Source organism: Saccostrea cucullata, unplaced genomic scaffold, assembly GCF_032062105.1.
Source record: "Saccostrea cucullata isolate Sc308-1 unplaced genomic scaffold, CSIRO_AGI_Scuc_v1 ctg1589, whole genome shotgun sequence".
Classification (NCBI taxonomy): Eukaryota; Metazoa; Mollusca; class Bivalvia; order Ostreida; family Ostreidae; genus Saccostrea; species Saccostrea cuccullata.
The window spans coordinates 81,705-96,780 of NW_026920855.1; the positions used below are offsets into that span (position 1 = coordinate 81,705).

The following is a 15,076-nucleotide window of genomic DNA, read 5'->3' on the forward strand; positions in this document are numbered from 1 at the left end:
TTTTTGGTCAGGGGACAGAAAACAAGAGTATTTTTTCTTTTGGCCTTAGATCTGTATTCTGTAGGAAAAAAATGAAACATACATAATAAGTAACACAGACCTTTGCAGAAGGTTTTTGATTGAATGGTCTTAACGCGACTCGACATGGGACGAAACGTCCGGTCACATATTTTTAAGGAACGAAGTCAACAGATACCGATATTTTAAACTGTACGTCGATATATATTGACTTTTATGAATTTAACACATCATAACAATGGCTTTCCTATGGAACGAAAGGCAAGATATTTTTCTCAACAATAATAATTTTGATGTCGAAACACCCATTTTGACACTGGATGAAGAGACAGTCAAGCTAGCAAATGAGGACAGTGAAAATTTCGATATGAACGACCACGTGTATTCCAATGAACTATTTCCAGAATACTTTACAGAAGAATCGCTTCACACTGAGCTCAGTGACAGTTCAGACAGCGGAATAGGATCAGCCAATACCCCTGATGGTAACTGGCCCCAATCTGAGGTAATGAAACTCGAGCCACAATCCCCAATCTTCTGTAGTTCAGATTGCAACATTTCAGTCAAAAGTGTCCTACAGCAACCAGTTCAGGACATGGTGACATCAGATACAACTAAGTCACAAAATCAGCTAAATCATTTAGAGGGGATGCAAACATATGCAACTTTCATCATTCCACATCGAAAATCATTAAACATCAATTCCATCATGGATTCTAAAGTGAAAATAAAACCAAAACCAGTAGCACAGAGTGATTCAAGAATGTTTATCACAAATATTGAAAGTTCTTCACCCCAACATGGTCAAGTGGTAAGTGAAGGATCAATTCATCATAGCCATCTTAGTGCCTTGAATCCACTCAACAATCATGCTCAGATGGACAGTGAATTGAAAACATTGAAACGTCAACAACGAATGATTAAAAACCGGGAATCCGCTTGTTTGTCCAGAAAAAGAAAGAGGGACTATCTTAAACAGCTGGAAGAGCAGTTGCATGAATGCAGTGTCCAAAATGAGAAGCTTAAAGAAGAAAATGATTTGCTTAAAGAAAGAATAAGAGAGTATGAAACAGAAAATGTAAATCTTAAAAGATCATTACCACTGACATCAGCGAAGAAAATCTGTTTAATGGGAGTGTTTATGATCTTATGCATGAATTTTTTCTCAGGAAAGCTGTCTTTGATACATGATGGGCAACAAATACGCAGTGCAGAAAAATTACCAAGTTACAAAGGAAGACAACTTCTGTCATATCCTGATGTTGAGAAAAATCATTTCAAATCTTCCATTCCAAAGGACAATCAACAAAAGTTAAAGCAGTTTTTTGTTGATGATGAGAGTGAGTTTGCAGCAAACAAAAGTGAAGTCAACTGTGCATCATATTTTAATCAAACTGAATCAATAAAGTTAGCTGAACAGCTTTCAGGTTGGATGCAGCGATTTAAACTTGAAAAACAGAAAAGCTCAACAAAAAAACTGAGGAAACAAAGAAAAAATCCACGTTCCAGTTACTTTCAGTCATCAATAAGAGGACAAATCCAGAAATTTTCAGCAAAATACGATCAAAGTCAGTACCAGCTACAGCTCTTCAATTACACTCGACAGGAAGATTTTTGGCAAATCATATCAAGGAGAAATGACACATTTTATGTCATGTCCTTCAATACAGATTATTATTTAGTACCAGCTACTCTGCAGAACAGAAATAAAAGACCTCGAATATCATTATTTATGCCAGCTCTTACTCTAAATGACACAGTCAAAGCTCCTGTCGGAAAAATTGGCATGATTCAAATAGACTGTGAAGTCCTAAAAACAAAATTGGTGTATGTAAGGAAGTCAATACTTCCATCTCAAGAATTTCAGCAAAATGTGCCATTTTTTTCACAGTATGGTGACAACTAATTTATTTATTATAAATGTATTTTATTTATTGTACTTTAAAAATTTTTGTCAAAGACTGAGGAGTGGTTTCTTTAAATTGTCATTATAAATGTATTTGTCTCTATGTTATTAATAAACATTTAATTTTATTTGTGTAGTATCTTTACCAAAAAAAAATATGTGTTTGTGAAACACTGATGCCCCTGTATGGCAACATAGCCAAGATTAAGTTTTCTCAAATGTAGATCAAATATGTTGGTACCAAAAGTAAGGCCTTGCATATAAAACACTAACACCACCTGTTCAAAGGTTATGACCGAGGTTACCGTTTTTAAATGTAAGACAAACTCCGGGGTCAAGGTCAAAGGGTCAAGGCTGTTGGTTTCTAAAGAAGAGCCTTGTCTCAAAGATTGCATATGGGAAGTATGAAAGCGCTGGCCCATATTGTCAAAAGTAATGGCCAAGATTAAAGTTTGTAAAAAGTAGGTCAAACTCCAATGTCAAGGTCAAAGGGTCAAGGTTCTTTATATCCAATGAAGGTCTTGTCACAAGGATTAAAAATGTTTTTTTTATAAGTACGGAAATCTCCAAGGTCAAAAGGTCAAAATTGTTGGTACTCAATGAAAGGTCTTGCCACAAAGACTACATATATGAAGTATGAAAGTCCTGGTATCTACTGTTCAAAAGATATGACCAAAGTAAAAGTTTGGATTGTCTAGGATTAAACAAGACCAAAATAATGAGAATCAATGCACGGAATAACAACCCCATACAAGTTAATGAAGAGAGTTTGGAAGATGTAGACACCTTCACATACCTAGGCTGCATTGTAACAACATCTGGAGGTACTGACGAGGATATTACATCAAGAATCAACAAAGCCCGTCATGTGTTTGCCATCTTAAAACCAGTTTGGACCTCCTCCTACATGACCACTAGGACAAAGCTTAGGATCTATAATAGTAACGTAAAATCAATACTATTATATGGATCAGAATGCTGGAAGCTCCGGAAAGACCTCGCAAGGAAACTGAGAGTGTTCGTAAATCGTTGCCTACGGACCATATTTAAGATCAGGTGGCCAAAAATAGTCTCCAACAACAAGCTCAGGGAGATGTCAGGACAGGAAGACATAGTAGTGGAGATTGTAAGAAGAAAGTGGAGATGGGTTGGACATGTGCTCAGGAAAGACCGTCATAACATCACAAGAGAGAGCATATTTTGGACAGCAGACGGCAATTTAAGAGAAAAAGGGGCAGGCCAAAAACAACATGGCGTAGAGCTAAAAGAAATAGGGCTGACATGGAAAGAAGTAGAAAGAAAAGCAAAGGATAGGACTGGGTGGAAAGACTGTGTGGCTGCCTTATGTGCCACCTGGCACGAAGAGGCCTAAGAGAGAGAGAACAGTTTGGAATTTTTATGCAAAAGGGGGTCAAACTCCAAGGTCAAAACTCAAAAAGTAAAATTTTGTGGTACTTATAAGACCATTTGTTATAAAAAAGAAAGGTCTTGTCACAAGGAATACACATGTGAAATACGAAAGTCATAGCTCCATTTAATCAAAAGTTATGAGCAAGGTTAAAGTATTTGCAGACACACAGACAGACACGACAAAAAACTACTAGTATATACCCCGAAACTTTGTTTATGGGGGCATAAAAATTGAAAAAAAATGATGCTATCTGATCTTAAAAATATTATGTCTTTCAGCGGAATACAGACATTTTACAATCAATTTAGACTATAGTTTTCATCAATTAACCAATGTATACAAACATACATAAACATTCCAAATAATCATGTTTTGAAGGCTTGAAAATATGAAAAACTTGCTGTAAAAAATACACAAACTAAGAATATTAGGTCATTGTTGTGTGTTATAATTTTTAAAACAGTGTTAAATTGTTAAATTGAAGACATTTCAGAATTCAGGAGTGTAATAATTATTTAAATAACAAACAAAAACCAATTTTTTAAACATACAAGAAAAGAATTAAACTCAAAGTTTTAATAGAAATAATCATTTAAATCTATGGTACCATTTTGAAGCATGAAAAAATTAATTTTCTTTTGATTATATATTTAAGAAAGTTTTGTAGGATGTGGGGATATTTTCTTTTTAGCTCACCATATCGAAGGCTCAAGTCAGCTTTTCTGATCACATTTTGTCCGTCGTCAGTTCGTCCATCTGTCTGTCTCTCCGTCAGTAAACTTTTCACATTTTTGATTTCTGTTCAAGAACCACGTACGGGGCCAATTTTTACCAAACTTCCTTGGGCACAGGGGAGTTTAAAAATTTTTAGTATAGTTTGCAGTTAAGTGTGACGTTTTACGTTACGTCACGATCTAGTTTGATAGCTACGTTCAAGGTAAATAGTACACGCCTCCTAACAGCAAGCTTTACTACTGGAACTTTCTTCTTATCCCTGATTAGTTGCTCGTGCAACAGACTATTTCCGTACGTGTCAATTTTGATAATATGAGTTGACCAATCACGCGAATTGTTTACGCTGGATGCATATGACAAAAAAGATCGTGACGTAATGCAAAACTTCACACTTAACTGAAATTACTAACACTTAAAAAATTACGGACCAAGTCTCCTCACAAGAGGAGACAATCAAGAAAAAACAAATATGTTGCACCTTTAGCTAGGTGATTTTGAGGCAAAATTTTGCATCATTCAGTGTTTATATGTTTATCTGTTTATATCTATGTTTGACATTTGCTTTTTGCAATTTATTTATGTTTGTATGGATTAATATATGGATTTTGACTTCTGACAAATGTGAACAGCTGATCAATGAGTACGTATTCACTTAACTTCTCTGAGCTATCGGAGTATTGTCGGTACCTTGAGTTTAAAAAAAAAACATGGCACAATTATTGAAACCTGTGTATCTTAATTTCTTAAAGACAGTGAACTGCCAAAATTACCTAATGCGTTATTATAGAAGCTGTGATGCATTGTATAGGCGATATGGTAAAATGCGTGCAATTAGACCGTGACCTCTGGAGGATATATGTCAGCGATAAAGATACAGACCCTAAACCGTGCTACTACACCACTTGAACGGTACGGTTCGGTACGCTTTGTGCACGGAACGGTACGCTTTGTGAACGGAACGGTTCGTTTTGTGAACGGTACGGTACGCTTTGTGCACGGAACGATACGGTTCGTTTCTGAGGTGTAGTAGCACGGTTTAGGGTCTGTAGCAGAGACAAAATCCTCACAGAAGGCTTTGACTTAAACAATCAGCACATTCAAGTATACGATTCGAACCCTTATTCCGAAAGTGAGACCTTAAAAATTACGATCTGCGGTGTTCCGCTATCTGTCGATGACTCTTCTATCTATGAGATGCTAAATAAGCTTGGGGTCAATCCTAAAAGTGACCTTCACACTGGGAGACCGGGCATTTCTTCAAGGTGTGCCAAAATGCACCCCGGTGCTCAGCCTGTAAAAACGAGGGCCATAAACCAGGCGATGAGATTTGTCCTCAGTTCACTCAAAACAACTCCAAAGTGGTTGCTTTCGATGGGGAGCAAAATATCCTTTCCAACTTCTACCCCTGTGACCTGAAGGTCTTTGGGGAGCATTTCAAGTCAGCGGAGCAGGCTTTTCAACTCACCAAGGCAATGCGCTATGGTGATCTTGTGGCAGCAGAACGTATTCGCCAGGCTAAATCCCCTCTTGAAAGCAAGTTTATTGGAAAAGCTATTCGTGCACCAGATTCATGGCTACAGGATGCCCCTTCCGTTATGGAGGAAATTATAGCAGAAAAATTACAACAGTGTAATGAAATGAAAGATCTCCTTACTTCCTCCACTGCAGATGCGCTCTTTGCCCATTCTGTGTATGATCAATACTGGGACACTGGATTAAACGCTGTTCAAACCCTTCACACAAAACCGGTGGCGTGACCAGGTCAAAATACTATGGGAAAGATCATCATTAAACTCGCAGAAAAGCTACGTAAAGCTCCAGGCAGCGCATGGTCTCGTCCGAAGAGGTCGGGCTCCACCAACAAAAAAAGTCAACAGGGCCTAGACAACTACCTTAAGAGGTAAATCTTCAGACAATGGCAAATATCAAACTCTGTTCATTTAACTGTAGAGGTCTAAATAATTATGACAAAAGCTCAATGATATTAAATGTAATATTATATTGATTTTTTACAAGAAACACATTTTGTTCAAGATAGGATTAACATTTATGACTCAAGGTGGCATGGTTCCTCTTATCACAATTTTTCAGATTCGCCACATAGTAAAGGTGTCTCAATACTATCTAGTAAAATTTTTCCGTTTAAAATTCTTGATGTTCATAGATCTGCTGATAGTAGAATTTTATTATTGAATATGAGAAAAGAGTTATCTCTCTTGTTAATGTATATGCTCCGAATTTAGAAAATCATAGAGAAGAATTCTTTTAAAAAGTTATGAATTCGAAGTGGATTTCCCAGCACACATTAAATGATGAAAATATTACACTTGTTAGAGACCTTAACTGTAAAATTTGTAATGAAAAAGATAGAAGCGTGGAAGTTGTTAAAGATTTAATACAGAGATTCAATATGTATGATTTGTGGTCGGATTTAAAAATCAGAAAAAGCAGGTCTAACGTGGTGTGACGGTAACAACTTGCCTAAAAGTAGAATAGATTATTTCTCGCATAATCACCAGTGTTAGATTGACTTGTCCGTGGTGAGACAGCAATGTGAGATTTTTCTGTTTTACACTGTGTACTACTACGCCGCGAACAGACGATTACGTAAACATTCCTTCTTTATTTAACAAATTGTAACAATGTTTAAAAATACATAAACTTAAAATGTTGTTATTTAACTTATTAAAATAAACTTATTTTCATTCAAAATATTGTCGTATTTTCACTTCTTAAGTGGTACTATGTTTTGATCGCGGAAGAAGTCTTCTAAAATGAATTTGTACGCTATCGGATAGATATGTTTTTTTATTTCCATTTTTTATCTATCAGTTTAATTCATATGGACCGAAATTTATTTTCGTAGTTTACACTAAGTGTAAACCATTTTCAGGTACGCTTTTTCCGATGGTGCATTCAGATATTTAATTAGATGGAAAGTTAAAAAGATATATCTTTAGCCTTATGGCGACGTCATTGACCACAGGCACCTGAAGTATGGATAATACCCCCCTTTTTTTTTAATGAAAAAAAATGTAAGAGTGTATAATACCTCGAAAATATAAAATTTCCCCGTCAAACACACCTATATGTCGTTATATGCAAACAGATTGTACTTTTTCTCACGTTTAAAGAATGGCCCTATTCGGTATAATAAAAATACACAAGGTAAGGAACAAACGTTGTAAACAAACGGGGGTTCCCCACTTCGAGACAGATTTCCAAAGTAATAACTGTGTTACCTATCATAATTTTGCAAACACTCTATCTGGGAGATGTTCTTTTACTAGTCTCTTCAACCTAAACCCCGCTATAAGCGTTTGATATGCCGTAATCGAACGATTTATTAATCGGATTCATAGATTTTCTCCATTGACAGCTTTGGAGGAGGTTTTGGAGCTGCTTTTCTATTTCGCCTTATCTGATTGGTTAATTGTAATACAGTTTAAATATCCAACCAATCAGATAAGGCGAAACAGAAAAGCAGCTCCAAAACCTCCTCCAACGCTGCCAATGGAGAAAATTTTATTTATCCGATTAATAAATCGTCCGGTTACGGCATATTAACCATCAATGGCGGGGTTTAGGTTAAATAGTTTTGTAGAAAAACATCTCCCAGACAGAGTGTTTGCAAAATTATGATAGGTAACACTGTTATTACCTTGGAAATCTGCTGTCTCGAAGTGGAGAACCCCCGTTTGTTTACAACGTTTGTTTCTTACCTTGTGTAATACATTTTTACTATACTGAATAGGGCCATTCTTTAAACGTGAGAAAAAGTACAATCTGTTTGCATATAACGACATATAGATGTGTTTGACGGGGAAATTTTATATTTTCGAGGTATTATACACTCTTACATTTTTTTTCATTAAAAAAAAGGGGGGGGGGTATTATCCATACTTCAGGTGCATTTTTTACTATACTGAATAGGGCCATTCTTTAAACGTGAGAAAAAGTACAATCTGTTTGCATATAACGACATATAGATGTGTTTGACGGGGAAATTTTTATATTTTCGAGGTATTATACACTCTTACATTTTTTTTCATTAGAAAAAAAGGGGGGGGGGGTATTATCCATACTTCAGGTGCCTGTGCATTGACAGGCCATTATTTTGTATAAAATAATGCGAGAAAAATAATCATTCATTACATACTCGTGTGGGATAGTGAAATTCCACCTCGGGGCCAAGATTCACGGTCTAGGACTCGGCAAAGCCTCGTCCTAGACTGTGAATCTTGTCCCCTCGGTGGAATAGAATGAGCGATCATCTCTCATTAATTTTTAAATGTTCCGTTTCATCTAACGATAGGGGAAAAGGATATTGGAAATTAAATACTTCTGTTCTACAAGATCCCAATTATTGTTCCTTGATAAATGATTTTTTACCAAACTTCCCAAAGATATAGAAAATGAAAATAATGCTCACACTAAATGGGAATTGATAAAACATCACATAAAGAACATAAGTATTAAATTCTGCACCCCCAAAAAATAAATCTTTGAAAAGTAGAATTCAAAATATTGAAAAAGATATCGAGAGGAAATAGTCACTATACAAAAATCAACATGATTCAAAAAAGGGATCTAGAAAACGAATTAGACAAATTATATGAATATAAATCTAAAGGTGTTCAAATACGATCGAGGGCTAAATGGATTGATGAAGGTGAAAAGAATACCTCTTATTTTCTAAGGCTTGAAAACAAACATCAATCACATAATGTTATGCATACAATAAGAAAAGACGACCAGATCTATAATAAAACTGACGACATTTTAAATCAGCTTTGTTTATTTTATGAAAATTTGTACTCGAGTGTACATATTCCAAAAGATGACATCGATAGCTATTTAAATAATATTAACTTCGTTAGCAAAATTTCAGAGGAGGAAAAAATAAATTGCGATCAATTTCCGTCTCTAAAAGAATGTTCAGAAGCAGTATATCCAATGAAACAAAACAAATCTCCCGGAATCGACGGTCTACCAGTAGAATTTTACAAAATGTTTTGGAAACACGTTAATAGATATTTTTACAATGTCTTAGTAGCGTCGTTCGAAAAAGGTGAATTATCACAAACACCAAAATGTTCTGTGCTTTCTCTTATACATAAAAAAGATGCCATAGATAAGCTTGAAAATTATCGACCAATTAGACTTACTAATACCGATTATAAAACCATAGCTTTCGTGTTAGCGGAAAGATTAAAACGTGTTATAGATAACAGAATCAGAATCAGAATCAGTTTATTCGCTCAAACCATACAGATAAAAATATTATATAATAATCCATATTTTTACATAAAAATCATGGTACATGAGGAACATAAAGTATATACAATGCATCATTATAATGTCGTCAGAGGTACATTAGTATAAATATACACACATATAAATAATTAATATAAATATATATACGTAAATAAATGTTTTACAACTGCATGTAGAGAGGATGTACCTATAGTACATGTAATAATAAAGTATATGCATGGAAAAGAAAATACCAGGAGGACAGCGAAGTTAATAATGGAGGAATAGGAATTATTGATTTTGAGACGAAAGTAAAGGCATCAAATATTTTTGAAATAAATGTACATAGTTTTTGTAAAGATTGTATATTTGAATTGGCCATGAGTTCATAAAACTTGACAACATTTGGTCAGTGTAAAGCACAAAAAAAGAAGCGGTGCAGATTTTAACTTTTGTGTAAAATTTTTTTTCTTATCTCAAAAATGAAAAAGCTGTGACACACTCTAAAATGTCAATTTTGTGGTATTCATCCGCCTATCTTTCCATTGCTCTTACAAACTATAACATACTCTATCATTTAATGGGGTGTTTTCTTCCACACCACCTCATAAAATCTTCAATTATATTTCAGAAAACATCATAAGATATAACATTGCAGGTTCAAAGCTCCAACTAACCTAAAGTCAAAATGGAAAACCTCTAAGCATGTAGACCTACAATAAAATTTAAAAATCAGACAGTCTGGGTAATTAAAGGCCTTACTGGTTGATCATAGCTGTGCTTAAATTTGCTAGCCATTAATATTATTTTAGCTGAACCTTTATTGTGAAAATAATAATAAGGAAGTTCTGGATTCTGCTTTTTGCAGATTTCCACAAGGCTTTTGATTCATTTCTGTGGAATGGGATTTTTTTGACAAGAGTTTTAATACTCTTCATAAAATATACATCCCATGTCTCTTTATATCTTGGTAAAGGGGGGACGAATACCTCTCATTAGAAGTTTTATGGAAACAATGGATAAAAATATTATATAATAATCCATATTTTTACATAAAAATCAACCTCCCTTCTGGATGGCTATCCCCATGAGTTACAATGTTCAATGAAAAGGAGAATTGAGACAACCCATCCGACAGAGAGTTGTCCTGTTTTATTCCTTTTTTGTTATGGAAGTGCTTTCTTGCATAAAAATAAATTGCTTCTGAATCTTGCTCAGACATTGAGAAATAAAAGGTTTTAGCATCATTCACTTGAAAATGAAATCAAATGTATTCAACATCTGATGACAGTCTGCACATTTCCTTTCCCGGAAGATAAATACTCTCAGACACCATCCCCAGAAAATGCATAAAAAATAATCGAAAATTTTGGTCAGAAATGCCTTTTCTGGTACAAAACTAAACATATCAAAAACTCAGATTGCTTGCATCTGTCTGTATAACTAGGACGATTCATTACAAAATTTGTGTCGAAAGATTTAAGAAGAAGCAGGAATCTGAAAATTTGGTTCTTTACTTTTGAAAAAGAATGATTAACAGTCCTATCAGACAAATAAGATGCTTGACAAAGGCATATCTATCGGAAATGATAAAACTGCATATAATGAAAAAAAAATTGGCTTAATAAACTTAAAGAGTTTCGAAGGAAAAATAGGGGCTACTGTTATCCCTAAGACAAAGGACTTTCCCTTCCCAAATAAATCTGAGAAACTTACTGAAATTCTTTGGAAAATGTCAGATGAAATAAATGTCATTTAAAGGTTTTTATCAAAACTCATATACACGGATAATGTTTTGGAAAATCCCTTGAAATGAGGAAGATTCACCGGATGGAAATTTTATTGAAAAACTGAGATTTTCCCAGTTTTGAGAAATATCAACCTGATATATGTCAAAACAGGAAATTTTAATTTGAAGTGGGAACTGATCGTGAACGCATTACTGGTAAGGAACCTGCACCACAGTTCCTTCTCTCGTTATTGTTATCATAGAAATAAAGTTAATAATCGTTTTCTTTGTGGAAGAAGGAAATCTCTCTATTATCTTTACTGTCTTTAGCTAAATATGTGAATTATTGATTTTGAGAACGTCCTCAAAGTCAACAAGGCATCAAAAGTCTTGCGTCTGTCTGTGAGATACACATGGCATTTTCCAAACTTATGAATAACATCTGAAAGTAGTTTAAAAGATCTTTTAAACGATTTTGTGTATTTATTATAATTTTCTCTACCTCCTAAAAAGTTTTTTAATACGATCTAATATTATTTCTGATACTAATGCCAGACTCAATATATCGTTATTTTCAACTTCTCAAAAACCTGTGAAGGCTGAACATATCTTTCTGACGACTAGCGGAAAAACGCTACCTCACGAGGTTGTTTTTCCGACTCATCAGAGTGACGGAATCGGCGTACCAGCATTATTAGTGCCCCGTATTGGCGAGATGATGCGATTGACTACAGACTTGAACATACTGTCTAAGTTACCTCGCTTTTATAAGGAAGTCTTTTAGTGCGTTTAATCAGTGTAAAGCACAAAAAGAAGCGCACCGAACCAACTTTTGCGTGAAAATATATGGTTTAATAAGGATTTGAAATATAAAGGAAAAACTATTTATTTTAAAAACTGGATCGAAAGTGGTTATAAATATGTAAAAGATCTTTTTGATGAAAACGGACTCAAATCTCTCACAGAAATTCAGAAAAAACTTAACCAAAAAAAAAAAAACTATCTTTGTGAATACTTAGTAATTAAAACAATCTTTAGTAAATGTCAAGGTATAAATTCGAGTAATATTCCTTTTATCAATATAACAACACATGTCATTTATTTTCCTTTAAATTTCACAATAAAAAAAAAAAACATTGAAGACAAAACATCAAAAAATTTTTACAAAATTTTATCGCAAATAAGTCTCAAAGGCCGATTATGGAAACTATATGGTCAAAAGAATTTAATATCAACTGCTCAAATCAATGGCAAAAAGTATATGAGGAAAAAATCAGAAAAAATCTTGATAAAAATGTTGCTGAAATTAATCATAAACTAGTACATAATTTACTACAGAATAATCTATATCTTAGTAAATGGAATAAAGATATTGATAAATACTGTCCAGTTTGACGCATTGAAGAGAATTCTAAGCATCTGATTTTTGATTGCATTCAAGTTAAATTAATATGGAACAAAGTTTCTGAAATCATAGGTATAGGTATTAGTTGGAGAAATGTTGTTGGTTTTAGTCATGGTATCAACCAAAATACTTTTGTTTTGAATAATGTCTTATCATTTATTGCTTGTAAAATATTTAAATATAAAATGAAAAGTAGAATTATGAAAAATAACATTACAGGTGAAGATAAGTTAATTTTTTTTGAAAAATGCTCTCATGAAATTCTATCTTGGCGACTAAATGATCCCAAAGCATCTCATACAATTTTCACATTTTGAGATCTTTGGCATTAAACTTGTAAATATTGTATTCAAACATATAGATATGTTTGTTATAATATAATCTATGTATGAAGTATATGAGGGTGACCTGGCCCTCTATACATGTTGCTCCGGGGTGTGTTGGACAGTGTTTCGTGTGTTCCCCTAGCAACATAAAGATATTTTTTATCCGTATCTGTACTTTGTCAATATACAAATTGATTACTTTATATACTCTATTGATTTAGGTATTGTTACATTTTTCAAATACATACCGGTATATTTTGCTATCCAATCTAGGGAGCCCCTGCATGGCACCCCTAGTGAGGGTTATTATAGGGGGACATCTGCGGATGTCATTGCCCCAAAGTTATCTTGTTATCATGTTTTCATTGAATAAAGTAATATATATATATATAGGTTGGGGTTATTAAAAAATCTTCTCAAGAACCACTGGAACAGAAAAGGTAAAACTTATGTTGAAGCATCCTGGGGTAGTGTAGATTCTAAAGTGTCCAAATTATGACCCCCGGGGGTAGGACGGGGCCACAATAGGGAATTTAAGTTTTACACCAAACTATGTATGAAAAATCTTTAAAAATCTTTTTTCTTAATAATTACTGGACCAGAAAAGCTAAGATTTATGTGAAAACATCCCAGGGTATTGTAGATTTTAAATTGTTCAAATCATGACCCCCGGGGGTTGTGCAGTGCCACAATATGGAACCAAGGTTTTACATTTAAATAATGGAAAAATCTTCAAATATCTTCTTCTTGGGAACTGCTGGGCCAGAAAAACTGAAACTTGTGCGAAAGCATCATGGGGCACTGTAGATTTTTAAATATCCAACCGAAGGGGGTAGGGTGGGGTCACAAAAGGTATTACAAGTGGGGAATCTGGACAGGTAAAGAACTGTGTGGTCAAAGCTATTCAGGTGAGCGATGTGGCCCATGGGCCTCTTGTTTCATAAAATGTTTAGCTAAAAAAAAACTGAAACTTATATTCCATTGCCACTTAAAAATGCATGTGCTATTTGAAGATATAAGTGTAAAATAATTATGTTTAAAATTGAAAATTTTCCAAAAAGAAGAAAATCAATTCGGTCGTCATTATTTTTTAATTCAACCATTTTCATGTGGCAAGACCCTAAGGCCTTCTTTGGCCCCATTTACACTGGCACTGGAATATGACCGACTTCTTGGGAAAAAATTACCTTTGTTACATTTTTATGCTCCCGTAAAAGAAGTTTCGGGTGTAAAAGTTTTTGTCGTGTCCGTCCGCCCGTCTGTGTGTGTGTGTCTGTCTGTCTCTATGTCTGCCTCTCTGTCTGTCTCTCTGTCCGCAAAAAATTTAACCTTGCCAATAACTTTTGAATTAGTAGAGCTATGATCTTCATATTTCACACATGTATTCCTTGTGACAAGACCTTTCTTTGGGTACATGTACCACCAGATTTGACCTTGACCTTGGAGTTTGACCAACTCTGACACAAAATTTTTAAACTTTTACTTTGGCCATATCTTTTGAACAGTAAATACTAAGACATTTATACTTCAAATATATGTTTTTTGTTGTAAGACTGTTCATTGGATACGACAACCTTGACCTTTTCTGTACTTATGAAAAAACTTTAACCTTGGCCATATCCTTTGAACGGTAAGGAATAGGGCTTTCATATTTCACATATGTAATCATTGTGAGGATATCAATCAACAACTTTGCCCCTTTGACCTACTTTTAAAAAGGAGAACTTGTCCATAACTTTAGAACGGTAAGGGATATGGCTTTCATACTTTGCATATTCAACCCTTGTGACAAGACCTTTCATTTGATATCAAGACTTTTGACCCTTTGACCTTGACCTTGAAGTTTGACCTACTTTTTAAAATTCTTAACCTTGGCCATAACTTTTGAAGGGTTAGGGCTAGGTCTTCCATACTTCACATATGTATTTTTGGTCGCAAGACCTTTCATTGGATACAAATTACTCTGACCTATTGACCACATTGACCTTGGAGAATTTCGTACTTGTGAAAAAACCTTGGCAAAAACCTTTGAACGGTAAGGGCTAGTGATGTCATACTTCACATATGTAATTCTTGTAAAAAGACTCTTCATTGCATACCAAGAATTTTGACCCTTTTACCTTGGAGTTTGGCCTACTTTCAAAAAGCAGACCTTGACCATAACTTTTGAACGGTAAGGAATATGGCTTTCATTCTTTAAACATTTAATACTTGTGACAAGACCTTTCATTTGATAGCAAGACCTTTGATCCTTTGACCTTGACCTTCGAGTTTGACTTTAAAATTTTTA

The 15,076-nt window shown here is 34.4% G+C and overlaps 2 protein-coding genes across 2 annotated transcripts; both read left to right on the forward strand.

Annotated features, from left to right (window-relative positions):
- The first annotated feature begins 157 nt into the window (after positions 1 to 157).
- Positions 158 to 2,052, forward strand: LOC134258514 (cyclic AMP-dependent transcription factor ATF-6 alpha-like). The gene has a single exon (XM_062741078.1). The coding sequence runs from the start codon at positions 257 to 259 to the stop codon at positions 1,922 to 1,924; it is 1,668 nt and encodes a 555-aa protein (XP_062597062.1). The 5' UTR covers positions 158 to 256; the 3' UTR covers positions 1,925 to 2,052.
- A 590-nt stretch (positions 2,053 to 2,642) lies between these two features.
- LOC134258511 (uncharacterized) lies at positions 2,643 to 3,296 on the forward strand. Its single transcript, XM_062741074.1, has one exon. It carries the CDS (start codon positions 2,643 to 2,645, stop codon positions 3,294 to 3,296), a length of 654 nt encoding a protein of 217 aa, XP_062597058.1.
- Positions 3,297 to 15,076: the final 11,780 nt, after the last annotated feature.